General features: G+C 53.8%; 1 protein-coding gene across 1 annotated transcript; it reads left to right on the top strand.

The window, feature by feature from the left end:
- Window positions 1-1,183: 1,183 nt before the first annotated feature.
- On the top strand, window positions 1,184-18,429 carry SLC2A1 (solute carrier family 2 member 1; the record flags this gene model as incomplete). Its single annotated transcript, XM_080690529.1, has 9 exons — window positions 1,184-1,273; window positions 13,890-14,050; window positions 14,227-14,467; window positions 15,070-15,232; window positions 15,323-15,510; window positions 15,759-15,863; window positions 16,281-16,382; window positions 17,666-17,869; window positions 18,229-18,429. The coding sequence occupies exons 1-9, from the start codon at window positions 1,196-1,198 to the stop codon at window positions 18,427-18,429; spliced, it is 1,443 nt and encodes a 480-aa protein (XP_080546655.1). The 5' UTR covers window positions 1,184-1,195.
- Window positions 18,430-18,925: the final 496 nt, after the last annotated feature.

The raw sequence follows: 18,925 nt of genomic DNA, 5'->3' as shown, positions 1-18,925 counted from the left end.
TCTCCTGGGTCTCCTCCACGCTATTTTGTGACTCAGGAGCCCCAGTTTCCCTCGTCCACCTGCAGGGCTAGCCAGCTTGGCGCAGGCATAGTGTGTGGGTGAATGCCAGTCATTTCTTTAGCATGCACCCCTGACTCCATTCCCCTGCAGCTGGTTAGGGCTGCCTCATGTCACATTTCTTGGCTTCCTCACTTGAATACCCAGAAAGAGTCCTGTTCCTCTCTCTAGCCAGGCAGACACCTTGTTGGCCTTTCACCTGTGTGTACGTACACAGGGCCCTTTCACCTGCCGGCCTCTACCCTTCCTGCCTGTTCAAGACTTCTGCGTCCAGGGACAGAATCCTTTTACCCTTTTACTCCTCCAGCCCTTTGCCTCTTGAAATACTCTGGCCCGATACACTTACCTGGTGTCATGTTTTTTTCCAAAGCACATTTCTCGTTGGTGTGTTATGTATGTCCAGGTAATCCTGGGTAGCTTGTGCTTTTGGCGGGGGGGGGGCATTGCCATGAAGGGCACTGAAAAGGGAGCCCAGAGCCCCCAGTTCTACTCTTGGCTCTGCTGCAGACCCCTGAGCTAACTAGACCTTTCTCTCCCAGATGCTGTCTCCTGCCCTGTGAATGGTGGGCAGGGGAGGCAGGGCGAGGGCATGTCTCCAGTGCCCACAACTGCATCTGTTCCTGTCATGCAGACAAGCAAAAGGAGGGAAGGGAAGCAGTGGGCCGGGTCACTTAGCTTGCCAGAGTTCACAGAGCAAATAGGCAGATGGGCTCCGAATCCAGGGTGCTTCCTCCCTCTCTGTGCCGATCCTTTCTCATACTTTGGTCCCTCTTGCATGGGAGGGTTGGTTTCTCTTCCTCCCAATCAGAGTTTGGAGCCCAAGCATGGCCCCATCAGGAGAACGAGACCCAAGAGAATCCAAAGCCTTTCCTTCTTTAGCCAAGACCTGGTTACAGAGAGAAGACCCTGCTCCCTCGCTCCCCGGGAAATGGTCTCGATGTCAGCTGGGCTGGTTTAAGCACCTCAGTTCAGGAAGTGACCAAGTTTCCTGGGAGAAGGATGGCTATGGTGCCAGGAGTCAGACAAGCTCTCTGAACATGGGAACTTGCCTGCCCAGGCCCGGCCCTGTAGTAACCTGGGCTTAGACAGGCCTGTAACTGTGCGCTTTGTCTCTCTGCAGAAGGTGACAGGCCGCCTCATGCTGGCCGTGGGAGGGGCTGTGCTCGGATCCCTGCAGTTTGGCTACAACACCGGAGTCATCAATGCCCCCCAGAAGGTGAGTGCCATGCCGTCCTTGGCCCAAGGACACCGACTTGCTCTGCTGCACCACACACACACACCCACACACTCACACTACCACCTGCCTGTCAAAACCATTGACATCGACTCAGGTCTGCCTCCCAGCCAGAAAGAACCCTAGAATCTCAGGGCACTGGGTTTTGGGGGTTTGGTTTTTGGTATGGAAATTGTCATTCTACCTCTGAGTTTATTTTTTGTTTGGAAACAAGGTCTGGCTAAATTGCTGAGGTTGGCCTCTAACCTTCAATCCCCCTCTCCCAGCCTCCCAAGTATTGGGAACAGGTGTGTGCCACTGTTCCCAGCTCCAGACATGTATAATAATCAGAAGTACACTCTTATAATGCTGCGGTGTTTATATGGCATTCTGCGGCTACTGGGGGCTTTCCTGATGCTCAGCTCCCTTCATGCTCACTGTGGTACTCTTAGGCAAGCAGGCGGGTAGGAAACAGCCATGACTTCCATCCCATAGGTGGGAAAATGGCCAGAGATGAGAAACCTGCTCAGTGTCACCCAAGCTGGTCAGAGACAGACCTGGTGTCCAACATCTCCCCGCCAGGTGATCCTCCAGCCTGCGCTCACACCCCACTCACGACCAACACACTCCTTTGTAAGGCATCTAGCGCTAGGTTGAAACTGTGCCATCTCACAGGAGGCTCCATGCCAGTAAAAGCAAAAACCAAGTCTTGCCCTAGGGAACCATGGGGGGTGGAGGTCCGGCTTCCTTCTCCCCATAGCGCATCCCAGATCTGCCCTCACTTGTTCAGGGGAATGTTGAGACTAGAAGGGACGCTGGTGATGTCTCTGGCCCCACCTCCTTGCTTTAGGGTGGAGAGAAGAGGAGGAAAAGGGGTAAAAGCAGGAAGCTAGGAAAAGAGTCTCTTCTCTGGGCCAGGCCTTTTGCATGTGTTTATGGGGTTGGGTGGTGATTTCCACTTTATATACCCGGAAACCGAGGCCCAGGCTGACAAAATGACCAGCGGGCCTGAGGTCACATAGCTGGTGACAGAGTGAGAAGCCCAGCTCTGCCGTTTCCACAGCCTCCGGCTAGCTTCCTAACCAACTGCCCTGTTATTTAAGAGCTTCACACCTTGGCAGGGAGGATGAAGTGACAGGGAAGGTCCTCTGGGTCCTCTGTCCTGAACGGTGAGGTTAGAGAGTGAGTGTTCCTGGGGGCCGGGGCCTGTTTGGGGGGATCGGGCCGGGTGTGGAGCCAGAGCTGGGCTTCTTCCAAGTAGGCGGAGGGCGTTGGTGGGGGCCACGCCTGATGCTGGGGAGCAGGGCGCTGGGAAGGCGGGGCCTGCTGAGTCATGCTCAGCAGCAACAGCAGCGGCCCTGACGGAACTTTTCCAAGCCTGCCTGACATGGCAGCGTGGGTCCAAGCTTGGAACAGCCCCAAGCCCTGTTTTCACTAAGTGCTCTCACCAGCTCCTGCCAAGGTTGTGCTTCAGAGCTGGCTCCCGTTGGGAACCCTTACAGATGGAACGTCTGCAAGACAGACAGTGGGACACTAGGGAGGTTGAGCTCTCCACCTTGGTTGTATTTCAGAGTCCCCTGGTCACCCCCGCATTCCCACTTAATTGAGATGTTGTTTGGGCATTGAATATAAAAGCTTTCTAGCCTAGCATGGTGGCACACACTTGTAATACCAGGACTTGGGAGACTAAGACAGGAGGATCACAAGTTTGCGGCCAGCCTTAGCTACTCAGTGAGACCCTCCGCAACTTAGTGAGACCCTGTTTCAAAATAAAGAATAAAACAATAGGGCTAGGGGTGTAGCTCAGAGGGAGAGTGCCCCGGGATCCCATCCCCAGGGCCGCAAAACAAAAGCCTTCCTGATTTAGCCAAAGCTGAGAACTGCTGGATTAAGGGTTGTCTTGACTGTGGTCAGAGTGAGTTAACAACAGAATCGAAGCGCAGGCTAGAGAGGTGCGTTCCAGGAACAGAGCAGGGCAGAGTGAACTCCTAGGAGTCGAGAAGAGGAAGTAAAATGCCCAGAGCAGAGAGCCGGGTGATTCATGAAGGTGTGTAGCTTGTGTGCCGCTAGGGTGGAGAGGAAGAGTAAGCCCAAGCAGGACTACTCTGGTCTTAGGAGTACGCTTGATCTGCAGAATAGGCAATCACCAGCCTGGCGTGGCACCGTCAGCAGGCGCGTGGAGGATGGACTTTAGAGGGAGAGCACTCGGGTCCCATTGAAGAGGACAGACATGACAAGATGTGCATCAGGGAAACAGAGACTTGGGTGTCTGCTCTAGTGGGGTGGATCTGAGAAAGGCTGCTGTACCAGTGGTATAAAAACAAACCCACGGAAGGAGGAATGGACAGAATTTGGTTGTTAGTTCAGGGTGAGCGGGATAAAAATGGCCTCTGGGTTTCTGTTCTTTATATGTAATGTTTCAGGGAGGGGCAGGCAGGGAGGAGCTGGCCAGCATCGCGTCACGGGACGTGCAGGAATCGAGGTTTGGTGGGATGTACAGGAGGCGCTGGCACGTACGGGTCTTATTCTTAGACAGTCTGAGAGTTGGTTGCTGCCCCTGGGTTCTATCCCCAATAACACCAAAAAAAAAAAAAAAAAAAAAACCTTCCTGATTCTGATGAGCAGCCAGAGCTGAGAACCGCTGGATGAAGGGTTGTCTTGACTGTGGTCCCAGAGTGAGGATCAAAGCGCAGGCTAGAGAGGTGCGTTCCAGGAAAAGAACAGGGCAGGGTGAACTAGGAGTCGAGAGGAGGAAGTAAAATGCCCAGAGCAGAGAGCCAGGTGATTATGAACATAAGAGGACCAGAAGGAGACGATCTAACCTATAAAACCCAGAGACAAGAGCCTCGCAAGAATGTGAGGACTAGAAGGGCCAAGGGTTTTCGTCTGCACTGGGTGCTGTCCCGAGTCCCTGGCGCACTGCGGGCAAGAGGGACAGGCACCCGACCCGTCAGTAGCGCTGAGATGAGCCAAGCGAGGGAACGCTCAGTGCCCAGAGCCTGAATCAGACCCGTCACCGCCACGCTGCCGAATGCAGAAGGACGATGGTAGCCTCATGGCCACAAAAGCTGGCCTAGTAGAAGGTTGTGGGAAAAGCCTCCTCACAGTGGGAGGGAAATGGGAAGAGTAGAGGTGGTCCTTCCCGAGGAGATGTGGCGGGGAAGGGAGAAAAGAGGTCATGAGAGCTAGAGCGATGGCATGGCTAGGCTTGATTTGTTTCGTATTTATTTATTTATTTATTTATTTATTTATTTATTTTTGCAGTACTGGGGATTGAACTCAGACATCCTGTCTCCGAACTCCACCCCCAGCCCTGGCCTTTTATTCTTTATTTTGAATCAAGGTCTTACAAAATTGCAGAGAGCCTCACTAAGTAGCTGAGGCTGGCCGCAAACCTGCCATGCTCCTGTCTCGGACTCCCAAGTCCTGGGATTGCAACCATGTCCCGGCTTGTTTTATTTTTTATTTTTATGGTACTAGAGGTTGAACCCAGGGGCTTTTTACCTCTGAGCTATGCTCCCAGACCCTTTTTATTTTTTTGTTTTGAAACAGGGTTTTACTGAAAATTTCGCTACCCTGCTAAGGCTGTCCTCAAGCCTGTGATCCTCCTGTCTCAGCCTCCCCAAGTGCTGGGATCCTAGGTATGCACCACCACGCCCAGCCAGTTTTGATTTTTTTAATTGCAGAGTTTATTTTAAAATGTGCTGTAGGGAATCTGCAGAGGAGGAGGAGAAGATGCATGAGGGCAGGGTCCTGTAGGTAGGAGGTGGCAGGGAACAAGAGCCACATTTGGCCAAAAGGAACTAAAATATCCTGACAGTGTGAACAAATCTAGACCGAAGCTGTCCAGCCCTCGCAGCTTCCCGTCTAGTCAGATCTGGAACACAGGCTGGCACTGCCATAGGTGGAGCAGCTGACCAAGGTGTCAGAAGCACAGGTGACCCGAGGTGGAGCAGCTGACCAAGGTGTCAGAAGCACAGGTGACCCGCATGGAGGGCCCAGCTGAGGCCGTAAATAGCATTTATGGCAGCATCTGGGGACACCTAGCCATAGGTCACTTCGGGAAAGCAGCCCAGAGAGCACGCTGCCATCTCGGCGTTTCCAGGCCAGGCAGGCGGCTGTTCAGTCTCTTGGCTTCTGCGCTTTACAGAAGCCTTCTCACAGCCTGGCTGAAGCAGAGTACAAGTGACCCTTTAACATGGGAAGAGAGGCTAGAAGGACATGATGGTAAGAAGTGAGCATGGCCCAGAGCCTAGGAATAGAGCAGGACTGAGTGGCCGCCCCGCCCAGGAGAGGCGGCCAAGGCATTGTCCTAGGAAGGTACAGAGGTTCCACTTGCCTATACTCCTTCAGCAAGGGCTTCCCAGTGTCCACTCTATACCAGACACCACGCTCCCAGCAGCAGAGGGACTGTACCTGGGAACACAGCGGGGACACGTCCTGGTCCTCAGAGAGCTGCCCGTGCGTGGGCTCAGCTCTGCCCGTCCCCACCCTGTGAGGACTTCCTACCCACAGGGTCGGGGCGGGCCCCTTGGGAAAGCCACAGCACAGTCCTCCCTAGGCATCCGCAGAGGGTGGGCTCCAGAACCCCTGCAGACCCTTGGATTTGGCTCAAGTCTCTAATACACGATGACATAGTATTTGCACACACCCTGCGTACGTGCTCCCACATACTTTACTTGTAATACCTGATGCAGTGTTAATGCTGTGTGGTAGCATGGAGGGGTTGTATTGTTTTTAGGAGTAAAGACACGGAAGGAAATGTTTGTACATGTTCAGTACAGACACAGTTTTTGGTTTTCAAATATTTACGATCCTTGGTTGGGCTCACAGACACAGGGGCTGACTACATAACTAATAAAGGACTTTGAGGTGAGCAAACGGGTAGGGGGAGGATGGCGAATGCTGCGGCCAAGGCTGTGGGAGAGACGGGTGGGCTTTCTGAAAGCTCTGGCGCTCAGTCAGACCTTGAAGGTCAAGTTGGCCCCACCGGGATAGAAGGCCCGGTATCCAGGCAAAGGCGTGGAGATGCCAGAGCGGTGGCATAAAACACCCCCTGCATGGATTTGCCCACTGCCTGCGCAGGGCATGCAGCCTGCCCTGCTCAGAAGTGCTTCTCCTAGGAAACGGCGTCGGGTTGGCCACAGCCCTTGACAGAAGACTGCCCCACTGCTGGTGAGGGGGCCAGTTCCGCTGCTCATTACCAAAAGCACCTTCTCTGCCATGAAACAAGCCCAAAGGGCTTCCTTCTGGAAGTGGCTAATTAATTATGATATTATCATAAGTGTTTTCAAAGCGCCTACACTTAAATTACCTCCTCCTGACAGCCCAGTGAGTCAGGTGGGGCTGAAATGATCCTCCCCCTCCTTCTTGGTACTAGGGATTAAACCAGGGACTTTCTGCCTCTAAGCTATACCCCCAGCCTTTTATATTTTCTATTTTGAAACAGGGGTTCACTAAGTTGCTGAGGTTGGCCTCAAACCTGTGATCCTCCTGTCTCAGCCTCCCAACTACTGGGATTGCAGGTGTGCACCACCACACCTGGCTATCTTCCTCTTATGGGCTAGATGAGGAGGACACTGCACACAGCACTCCCCTTCCCCGCCCCATGCTGTGAGCATGTCCTGGCTTCTCCTCTCCCTGGGGAGGAGGAAGCTGGGGGAGGGGCAGCCCAGCGATGGAGAGGGTGAGAATGCAGAAGGGCATCCTGGCCACCCCGATGGAGAGGGTGAGAATGCAGAAGGGCATCCTGGCCACCCCGATGGAGAGGGTGAGAATGCAGAAGGGCATCCTGGCCACCCCGATGGAGAGGGTGAGAATGCAGAGGGCATCCTGGCCACCCCGCTCCACTGGTTGATCTGAAAATCGCCTCTCCCACCCCGGTGGCTGACTCGCCACCAGTGAGGTTCTCCCAGGGACAGTGTCAGGAGTGTCTGAGTGTGAGGCCGCCTCAAAACCAGGGACATAGCCAGGCCAGCCTGAGCAGAGCCAGCCTGGTGAGTGGAAGAACCAGACCCACCTCCCAGCCTAAGCCTGCTGCCCACTCGGGTGAGCTGGGCTCAGGCTCCGTCAGTGTCGAGATCCACAGTCCCAGGTCCCTCTTTCTTATACCTGTCACCACAAACACAACGTACTGGGTGCTGCACACCGTTCTAAGGGACTCAGAAATGCTAATTCAGTTGATCCTTACAGTAACTACACTAGTAGGCACCGTAATGCCTGTTTTGGAAGAAACTGAGACAGAAGTTAAGCGACTAAACCAAGAGCACACAGCTAGCAAGTGGCAGAGCTGGGATTTGAACCTAGGGAACCTGGCTGCAGTCTTCCCCGGACTGCTGTGGAAGATGGGCATGACCAGAGGTGGGCACCTGACCACTGTTTCATATACCTACAGATGTCACCCAGCTGTCTGTTCATGTTGAGCTCAGAGCCGAGTCAAGCCCAGTCATGTGTGCACATCTCAACGGTTTCCCACACACAGTTGCACAATCTCTTACACCATCACACCCTGTCACTGTCCCATCATCTTCTAAGCCCCTCAGTTAGATTTGTGGCTTGTTGGTCAGTTAGTAATGACCCTCCCTCCAGCCCTGTGCTGGGCATTGGACACAGATGAGTCAGACTGTCTGTGTTGACGTTCTAGAGCCTTGTCCCTATAGCATTGGAGACGGGCACAGGGGAAGGGGCAGGCATTCGGCCCCTAGAACAGGCTTTGTCAACCACAGGGTGTACAGCAGCATCCCAGGCCCTCCGTCCACTCGGTGCCAGTAGCCAGGCTGACAGCTGAAATGTTTCTGGACCTGGGCAGGTGTGTTCTGAGGGGGGAAAATCGCCCCCCACTTGAGAGCACAGTGGAAGGAAGGGTGGTCCTCGGTGAGCTTTTCCTGGGCAGCATCTACATCCACTCGGGCAACTGAGCGTAAGTGAGGGAAGAGGCCCTCGCCAGAGCGCAGGGTGCGGGCGGCCAGCCATGCGGGGAGTTGCTGTGTCTGCCAGAGGAAGGCGCCTGAGTCATAGCGTGGGTGGAGGAGATACTTCATCCGAGGGCTAGGCAGGGCTTTGGACGGGGCTACCACGGTGAGATGACGGTCTCAGTCTGTAGGGGAGACCCCAGAGGGATGGATCAGTGAGGTGGCCACTACAGCCAGAGGGAAAAGGTCTGGGATCAGTTTGGAGGCAGATTGAGTCCCTGGTTTTTTTGCAGAAGCAGCCTGGGTGGTCTGGTCTCTGCTGTGTGGGTTGGAGCCTAGCCTTAAGCTCTAACCTAGGCCACTTCGTCCAGACCCCAGGGGACCAGTGGGTGGAGCTATCAGTCCAGCCTCACCGGAAAATGTGGCTCTGAACTCCCAGCTGGCCCCTGGGTTGTGGCTGAGTTACTGTGGAGACTCAGCTCAGGGCTGAGAGGTGGGGGGAGGGGAGGTTCAGGAGCCAAGCAGGAAGGAGAGAAAATGCTAGGAACTGTGGTCAAGGCCAGCCTGGGTGCCTGAGCTGGAAGAGCTGGCCCTTTCCTCCTTATTGGAGCTGAAAGCCTCGCAGCCTGTAACCCCTTCATCCCCACAGTGTCCTCTAGAAAAGAGGAAGGGGGGGTGAGAGAGATTGAACGCAGTGACCTGGCCCACATAGCCCTGCCAGGGACAAGGGAAGACCCAGGCCTCTAGAGAGGGGTATCTGGAGAAGGATGGTAAGACCAATTTGAGGTTCTCAGATGGGTTGGAAGGAAGCCAAATTCAGCCAGTAGCCTATTTCTCTGTGATCCACAAGCTAAGAATGGTTTCACATTTTTAAAGATGAACAAGCATCAGAGGCCATGTGTGGCTCACAGACCCTACCTAATAGGTCTTACCACCTAACCTTTTACATACAATGCGGCCGCTCCCTGCTGTAGGTCACTTTGACTTGGATCTTCCCTACTGAGAGGAAGCTGACTTCCTATATTACCATATAGGGCAGTCCCATCCTCAGAAGGCTGAGGCCTCTGCCCTCTGGGGCTACAGACCCGCTGGGGTCCCTGAGGCAGACTGGAGGTCTCTAGGTTCTTCCTCTTATGTGGTCCTTAGAGTAGTGATTTGGCTCTTGGCTACATAAAAATGGAACCCCACTGCCCGGAAGGGGGTGGCTTCTCTCCTTGAGAAAGCAACAGTGATGACAGCAACGGCTCACGCTGTGTGCCAAGTGGCATGGTCCACCCCGTGCCCTTCTGTAGATACATCTAGGGCTTGCAGAGGAAGTGAGAGCTTCCTCCAGACGGGCAGACATGTGGTCCTCACCCGCAGCTTCCTAAGCCTGGTGGAGGGTGGCTCGGGGATTCCTGAGATGCCTACCGGCATGGACGGCCCTCCCCGCCCAAGAGCTGCAGGGTTAGAAATGGCTTTTTCCTGCACACCACCCTGCCCTGGAGACCTCAGCCTCACTGCTTCTCAGCACGAGCCCCCATGGTGTAGTCTGTTACACTGAATGAGGGGCTTACATGCAACTCTCTAATCACCTCTCAAACTGACCAGGACCGTCCCTTGCCCCCAGCCTGCGGCCACTCACCCAGGCACCCATGCTGAGTAGAGAGGGCATGACTGGAAGGGAGCAGAGCAGGAATGGGGCCGAGCTAGTGCGTTGGCCCCATGGGCTCTGAGGAATAATGAATTGTGGGAACTGGGATCCAGCTTTGAGTGAGACCTGGCGCAGGTGGTGTGTGGGCGGAGGTGTGGAACGAGTCAGGAGACAGCATCAGCAGGACCTGGGACCCTGTGGTGTGGGGGCAATGGCAGGGTCAGGGCCACCTCCCAGGCTTGTGATGGACACATGGGGTGTGAGGTTTGCCCAGGGCCTTGTGTAGACTATTCCCGGGAGCCTCTTAGGGTAGACTCAGGCGGCTCTTCTCCGCTGACAGGGACCCAGACACTTCTAGCCAGGATGCCAAGGGCAGTGACTGGGTGGAAGAGGTGACCCCAGAACTTTGATCATGTAGGATTCTTGTGATTCTCAGGAGCCCCCTTGCCGTTCCTGGGCCAAGGGTCAGCTTTGAGCCCCAAGATGGGCTCCTGGGAGGAGAGGACGCAGGGCCCTCAGCAGACCAGCAGGAATGGAAACCCAGGTGGAGCTTCTTCCCAGAAACCTCAGGCTCCAGGTTCCGAGGCTGAGGCCCACCAGTGGCCACACATAGCCAGGAAATGCTGCTGGTTGGGAGGTTGAGGGGATGAGTCTGAAGTAAAGGGACAGGCTGCTCACCCCTGTAAGCTGGCCTGAGCAGCAGAGTGGCTGGTGAACCCGGAGCCAGCCCTGGATGAGGCTTGGTTCCTCTGTTTCCCAACAGGACACTTGCCTGAGGGTGGGGCTTTGGGAACCCAGGGTCCTCTGACCAGCTGCCTCACTCCAGGAGAGCTCAAGACTTGAACTGCCAAAATGGAAAGCTCAGCGTTATGCCTGTAAGCTCATATAGGCAGTTTAAGCCCTTATTCAGTACTTATTTACTGTTTTCTTTGAACATAATTCAAACAATTCAATCAACTGACTTTATAGCCAACTTTAAAAGGAGCGTGGGGAATCATGAAAGCCCTTGAACCACAGAGGGGTAAAGGAGACCCTGAGGCCTTTGGATTGCAGAAATGAAAACCACCAGGCAGGGACCAATGCCTGTCTTTGGTGCTGGAGAGAGCCCCTTCAAGCTGGAACCCTTCTTATAGGTCTGGTTATTCAGGGAAAGTGACAGAAGGGAGAAAGACTTCCAATCTGATGGTGGGTTAAGAAAGTTTGGGCCCTCAGAGGGGCGAGTGCATTTATCTGGACAGTCCCCTTATCCAGAACAGCTTGTTCTCTGTGGAGCCTGATAAATGGGGCATTACTGTCGCCAGCCAGTCCTTCTCTGGGGTTGGTTTTGTCCCTTGAAGAACACAAGCACTTTGTGTTTTGTTAAAATCTGCCTTGTCTCTGCTCCAGCAGAATCAGAGCTTCCAGGGAAAGCCCAAGACCCTTAATCCACTGATCCCTCTGTTGGCTCACGGCATCCCCGGCACTGGCTCTGGTTCCTGTCCTCAGGGGAGACCTAGGGACTGGGTGTCAAGCAGCGGAGGAGTGGAGAAACAGTGAGGGTGGAAGGTAGACAGTGTTGTCAGGTGGGAAGGTTGGAATGACCCTAGAAGGAACTTCAGTTTTGAATTGTGGCATGAAGGCCATTAGGCTTTGACTGCTCTGCCTTGGGGCCAGTGCCAGTGTATGCTGGGATGACTTTAGGGGCACCAGGTGATTCAGAAACACCATGAAGTAGGCATAGTCATGCACCTCATAATGATATTTTGGTCAGTGACAGACTTCACATGCATTGGTGGTCCCACAAGATTATAACAGAGCTAGTTTTCCCCTGGAGCCGAGCAACAGCATCGCCGTGGTAACGTCACAGCACAGCATAGCACACTACTCTTGCGCGGCAGTGCTGGTGTAAACACCCCGCTGTGCACGTACAGTTAGGTACAGAGCATGATATTACATTACGTGCTGTACGGTATAATATTAAAAAATGCTCATAAATGTTACTAGTTTATGGGTTTATTTTTATCATTACTAGTTTATGTATTTACTTTTATTATTATGTATTTATTTTATTATTATTTTACTAGTTTATGTTTTTATCTTTTTATGTTAGAGTGTATGCCTTTTACTTGTTAATAAGTAAATAAAAAGCTTACTGTCAAACTGTATGCTGTGTTAAGCCAGCAGGGTTTACCCTGTCTCCTGACAGCATTACGAGGCTACATCTAGTGACTGCTCTGTCCCATTTAGGGGATTTGTGTGTAGTGCACTCTGGTGTTTGCACAATGAAATCGTCTAATGACACATTTCTCACAATGTATTCCTATTGTTAAATCACCTATGACCATATTGCCAGTTTCTTCATGTTAGAGATTAAATAATACCTTGCCCACAGTCACACCAGAAATAAGCAATAGTCCTGGGATCTGAATTCGGTTGTGTTCAATTTTAGAGCCCATGTTCATCATCACTGCATGATCTGGCTTTCCTAACAAATTAAGTCGATCTTTGGGGCTGCCTCTCCCCCATCAGCCTACACCAGTCCTCTGGAGGCCAGCCTCTATCAAGTACCTCTAGACTTGGGGCAGTAGGGCAGCGACAAAGATGGTAGGGGCTGAGGACCCTTGGCAGCTGAAGGGAAAGCACCTTGGGCCAGACCCAGCATTCTACTGAGCATTCCAGGCTGCCTCAGTTTCCTCTTCGGCAAGTGTGGCTACCCACTGCCGCCTCTTCTGCTAGATGGAAGACTGCATACTGCTGTGTGTGCATGAGCTTGCAGCATACACCTGGAGAGGGGTGTTGAGACAGGTTGGCTTCGTGAGGAACTGGGCGTGAGCTGCAAGCTGCAAGGGGAGGAGGGACAGGTAGGTTTGTGACTGGCTGAAGCCAGGAATCTTCAGATAATATGATCATGACTGTGTGTAATAGGAAGTGCACATAGGAAGCTCTTTCTCAGTGGTTGGGCCTGTGCCTGGCTACGTGTGTGCTGTGCCAGGTGGGTCTGGCGAGACACTAGGTGTGTCTGAACATGCTCAGAACTGGGACTGCCTGCTCGAGCTACATTCACCCTCCCTGGTGGGGGCTGGGCTAGCAGGCAGGCCTGTATAAGGACAGGTGTCTCCAGTTCCTGGAACTGCTTCCTTGTCCATAGCCTCTCACTGAACCTCCCAGCTGTGGACCTGGAGAGGAGATGGGGTCACGGGTCCTTCAGGGTGGCACTCACAGGCCGCCACAGGGAGCCGGGCCTGGAGAGCAGAAAGTGATAGTGTGAGTCTTATGAGCACTTCTGAGTGGTGATGTGTGTGCGTTGGTCATAGCTGGCCCTGTATGCAAAGTCAGTGTGTCTACACTTCCCACGAGGCCTCCAGAATGGCAGAACCTGTCTGTCCAGCTCTGTTTCCTCCCCAGCAGGGGGTTGGGGAGAGGGCCCCAGGGCAGAAGCTGGGGCCTTAGGGCACTGGGAGCAAGAGATAAGCATAACACATTTCCTATAATCCTCATACTTGAGAGGCTGAAACAGGAGGGTCTCAGGTTTGAGCCCAGTCTCAGCAATTTTGCAAAACTGTTTTAAAATTTAAAAAGGCAACTGCATGTGGCAGCACACACCTGTAATCCCAGTACTTGGGTGGCTGAGACAGGAGAACCACAGGTTCAAGGATAGCCTCAGCAAGTCAGACTCTAATCAACCTAGTGAGACCCTGTTTCAAAAATAAATAAATAAAACAGAGCTGGGAGTGTAGCTCAGAGGTAGAATGCCCCTGGGTTCAATTCTCCAGCACCAAAAATTAAAAAAGGAAGGAAGAGAGGTGTCCATGCCTGAATCTGCTCCACCCGTCATTTGTCCTTGTCCCCAGCAAGTCATATTGAACATGTGAAACCAGAGAGCACTAGGAACCACACCTTGGGGAACCAGCTGCGAGCTGGCTTTCAGAGATGGAGTCCAGCCCCTGTGTCTCGTTTGAGGAAACTGAGGCCCCCCCAAAGGGAGGGACTTGGCTCAAGAACATGCAATGAGTTTGCAGTATAAACGGACCTCTCAGAGGCATGGAAGTAGGGGGTGCCAGCCTTATCCACCCACTGAGGCTGCTTCTCCTTGCAGGTGATCGAGGAGTTCTACAACCAGACGTGGATCCACCGCCATGGGGAGCCCATCCTGCCCACCACGCTCACCACGCTCTGGTCCCTCTCAGTGGCCATCTTCTCCGTTGGAGGAATGATTGGCTCCTTCTCCGTGGGTCTCTTTGTTAACCGCTTTGGCAGGTGAGCAGGAGGGCCTGGCCCTGCCCTTGGGGAGCCCACAACCTCTTGTCTGGGGAGTCCTAGGCGGGAGTGGTAGGTGGGGGAGAGTTTCCTGCCTGTTCCAGGGTATTGCCTGTGGCCCAGTCCTGGGGGAGTTGGGGATCCAGGGCCTCGCCTCACCTGTGACCTCACTGCAGGCGGAACTCAATGCTGATGATGAACCTGCTGGCCTTCCTGTCTGCTGTGCTCATGGGCTTCTCGAAGCTGGGCAAGTCCTTTGAAATGCTCATCTTGGGCCGCTTCATCATTGGTGTGTACTGCGGCTTGACTACCGGCTTCGTGCCCATGTACGTGGGAGAAGTGTCACCCACAGCTCTTCGTGGGGCCCTGGGCACCCTGCACCAGCTGGGCATTGTCATCGGCATCCTCATCGCCCAGGTAAGCAGAGGCAGGGGCTGCCTGTAGTGGCCCTCGGGTCTGTCCAGCCGAGCTTCTTCAGACTTCTACCCAGCCTTCCATGGCCCTGCAAAGGCCAGTCCCCAAGAACACACCACCACTCACAGGCCTCCCCAGGCGAAGAGCAAGATTACTGGATCCTTCTCACCCCTTCTTCTCACTCTGGGCCCCCAGCCACAGGGGACTGCAATGTTTGTTCAAATGCTGGACCTTCTCCTGCCTGCAGGCCTGCAAGCCCTCATGCATACTGTATCTTCTCTCAGAAGGCTCCTTGGTTCCCACCTCTAAGCCCTACCTGTGATAGAGTAGCAGCCCCATACTCTGTGCCAGACACATTTGTACCCTGGTCATTTGTCCTCTCAATGATGCGGTGAGTTTAGGTCTTGCCTTCCCTGTGTCAGAAATGAAGAAACCGAGGTCCAGCCTCAGAGAGGTCAAGCCTCGCATTCGTGGCCAAGCCTCCATAGCGCTGGAGCTCTTTCCCTAAAACAGAAGCTGACACCAAGCAGGGAAGACCACTGTGGTGGGATGGGCATGGGCGTAGGAGCCAGGGCAGGGGCGCTCACAGCCCCTGCTTCCCCCAGGTATTCGGCCTGGACTCCATCCTGGGCAACGAGGACCTGTGGCCCCTGCTGCTGAGCATCATCTTCATCCCAGCCCTGGCGCAGTGCATCCTGCTGCCCTTCTGCCCCGAGAGCCCCCGCTTCCTGCTCATCAACCGCAATGAGGAGAACCGGGCCAAGAGTGGTACGGGCCGGGCCCTGCCCTCCTTCCCACCCCCTGAGCCCTGGCTTCCTCCCCCCTCTGAGCACACCACCTTCTCTCCTGTCCCACCAGTGCTGAAGAAGCTGCGTGGGACCGCTGACGTGACCCGCGACCTGCAGGAGATGAAGGAAGAGAGTCGGCAGATGATGCGAGAGAAGAAGGTCACAATCCTGGAGCTGTTCCGCTCCCCTGCCTACCGCCAGCCCATCCTCATCGCTGTGGTGCTGCAACTGTCCCAGCAGCTGTCGGGCATCAACGCTGTGAGTGCCCCCACTAAGCCCCAGGAGCAAGTGTGTGCTGTGAACTAGTCCCAAACAAAACATGGTAGCCTCTGCTAGAGACGCTTCCCTTCTGGCCAAAATCTATAAGGTCACTGGTGTGATATCCATCTGCCTGAGAAGTATCTGCCCCTTCATTCTTTACTGGCCCTGTGTCCCACACCCGCAGGTACAGAGGCAGGGGAGGGCCGAGCACCTGGCCAAGCCCTAACAGTCTGTCTCCCTGGCAGGTGTTCTATTACTCCACGAGCATCTTCGAGAAGGCGGGAGTGCAGCAGCCTGTGTATGCCACCATTGGCTCGGGCATCGTCAACACCGCCTTCACTGTCGTGTCGGTGAGTCTTCACTTGCTGTTGGACAGAAGCCAGGGTGCACTTCAGAGCCCCGGGGCCCTGTGACAGAATGACAGCGTTTACTGGCAGCCAGGCTGTGTCATGGGCTCCATGATGCTCTCTCCATATTCATTCTCAACAACTCATGAGCTTCATGAGCTGACTTGCGTGCTCAGGGAGGTGAAACACAAAGGCCCTCTAAAGGTCACAGCCCAGATGCTCAGCCATCTGGTCTCCGGGGCCAGCTCTCTGCCCCTCGCCCCTCTCTCTGGCCCCAAGCCAAACTCTAGAGAGGAGGTGGTGCTGTCTTCTCCACTGGTCTGTGTGGAGCCATGTGGTTTTCCCCGCTAGAGGGAAACCTCCAGGTGAGTAGGTTCCAAAAGGCACCTTAATGCTAACCAGCGCTTTCCCTGCCCACAGTTGTTCGTGGTGGAGCGAGCTGGCCGGCGGACCCTGCACCTCATAGGCCTGGCTGGCATGGCGGGCTGTGCTGTGCTCATGACCATTGCTCTGGCGCTGCTGGTGAGTAGGGTGGGGTGGGAAGTCCACCTGAACCTTGATCCTGAAGTGCCTGCGACAGCCCCAGCCTGGCAGTCTTGAGTGGGACTGAGCGCTCCCTGGTTCTGCCTCCCAGGCTGGGGTCCAGGCTGGGGTCCAGCCTGGCTCCTGAGCTTGTCTCCTTCCATCCCACTCACATCCTGCCTTGAACTTGTGCCTTTCTGCCTGGTTTTCACACAACCCCAGACTCCAACCCCTCATCACCCTAGGGAACTGCCTGGCCCAGCAGTGAACCTTTCAAAGCTTTTATCTGCAGCCTCAGTTCATCTTCCCGACGATGCCGGGAAGTATTACACTCCCAATCCTAGAGGTGCTGAAACACGCCTGTCTCACAGGGTTCTCACGACTTGGAGATGCAATTCAGCCTTATCTGGGATGCTAGGGCTAGGAGTGTTGGAGATTTAGGGGGTTTCTGAATACGTGTCCATTAAGTCTTAGGGATGGGACCCATATCCAAACACAAAACTCGTTCATGTTTCCTGTACAACTTAGTGTGTCTGCATTGATCAGTCACACAAGCTCAGGTATGGAATTTTCCACTTGTGGCATTATGTCAGTGGTACTCAAAAAGTTTCAAATTTGGAGCATTTTGGATTTCAGATTTCAGGATTAGGGATGGCTAAGCTGATAAAAAAATGACACCAGGAGTCAACCTCAGGTCTGCTGGCCCCAAGCCTGTGACTGATTGCTGTGATAACCTGTACCAGGCACTCATATGCACAAACACTCATTTATCCAACTTCTAGGCAAGGAAAGCACCAATGGACTCATTTACAGCTGAACTTAGTCTTGGAAAGTCCAGGGATTGCTGAGAGGGTGGGCATGCAGGAAGTGATGAGGGGCAGATGTGAGATCTGAACCAAAGTCCTTAACTTTTCTAGTAAGGTTTACTCAAGGAAAATTATTTCCAGCCTGAGTTGGGCCCCTTACAAGCCTTAAACATGAGTCTTCCCCAGCCTCTGGAGTTCTGCCATGGCAGACTTCTCCAGTCAGAGCCAGGGTTCCACAGGCCTTCTCAGCACCCTGCACAGGCACACATTACCACCTCCAGAGGATGCGCTTTGACCTTGCAACCACCCAGCAGTACTTAAATCATTTTGTTCAGAAGAGGAAACCGAGAACCAATGCAGTGCACCATGTTCAGCCCCAGACCTCCTGCCTTCCAGCACAGAGTGGGGCATTGCACTTCTGTTTCCTCTGAGGCACCATCACAACCTAGTCTAACCCCCACCCATCTTCCTCAACAGGAGCAGCTGCCCTGGATGTCCTACCTGAGCATCGTGGCCATTTTTGGCTTTGTGGCCTTCTTTGAAGTGGGCCCTGGCCCCATCCCATGGTTCATTGTGGCTGAACTCTTCAGCCAGGGTCCTCGCCCAGCTGCCTTCGCCGTTGCTGGCTTCTCCAACTGGACCTCAAATTTCATTGTGGGCATGTGCTTCCAGTATGTGGAGGTGAGAGCCCCCATTGCTCTATCTGTTCATCACCTGCACGCAGGACCCCACAGTGCTATGCAAAGTGCTCTCCCAGCATTCTCGCTAGGAATCATACTAAGGAGGAAACTGAGGCTCAGAAGCCTAAGTTACCTGGCTGTGAACACTGACCTCAGCTCCAAGGCTTGCCTTAGCTTTGCATGGCATCCCTCGAGCTTGCCACATGCCAGGTGTAACTATTATGGCGCCCCTGGGTGGTAGGTGGGTGTGTTCCCTGTTCTAGATCAAAGCCCCAGAGGTAAAGTGACTTTCTTCCCAGTCTGGCAGCCAGGGTATGGGGTCATGATCTCCAACCACGGCTATGTGTTTGTGTTTTTCAGCAATTGTGTGGTCCCTACGTCTTCATCATCTTTACTGTGCTCCTGATTCTGTTCTTCATCTTCACCTACTTCAAAGTTCCTGAGACTAAAGGCCGGACCTTCGATGAGATTGCTTCTGGCTTCCGACAGGGGGGAGCCAATCAAAGTGACAAGACACCCGAGGAGCTGTTCCACCCTCTGGGGGCTGATTCCCAAGTGTGAGGTGCTCCACACCCCCAGCCCGGCCTGCTCTCAGCAGCCCCAAGAATCTCTGGAGCACAGGCAGCTGGATAAGACTTCCAAACTGACAGATTTTAGCCAAGCCGGGCCTGGAGCTCTTTCAGCCAGCAATGATGTCCAGAAGAATATTCAGGACTTTAACGGCTCCAGGATTTTAACTAAAAAAGACTGTTGCTCACATCTATTCAGACAAGCAACAGGTTTTATAATTTTTTTTATTACTGATTTTGTTATTATTTTTTTATCAGCCAGAGGCTCCTGTCCTCACACCCCAGGCTTCACCCTGAGTGGCTTAGTGCCTGAGGGTGAGGACCCAGCCTTGTCCAGACACTTGCCTTCTTCACCAAGCTAATCTGTAGGGCTGGACCAATGACCAATGACCAAGGACACACTAATCGAACTATGAACTACAAGGCTTCTACCCCAGGAGGTGGCTGTGGCCACCCCCTCTGCAGGCCTGGATTTCCCCACCCTCGGG

Source organism: Muscardinus avellanarius, assembly GCF_963383645.1.
Source record: "Muscardinus avellanarius genome assembly, chromosome: 3".
NCBI lineage: Eukaryota > Metazoa > Chordata > Mammalia > Rodentia > Gliridae > Muscardinus > Muscardinus avellanarius.
Note: the sequence above shows the minus strand (reverse complement) of the source record. Positions and strands in the feature narration are given on the sequence as shown.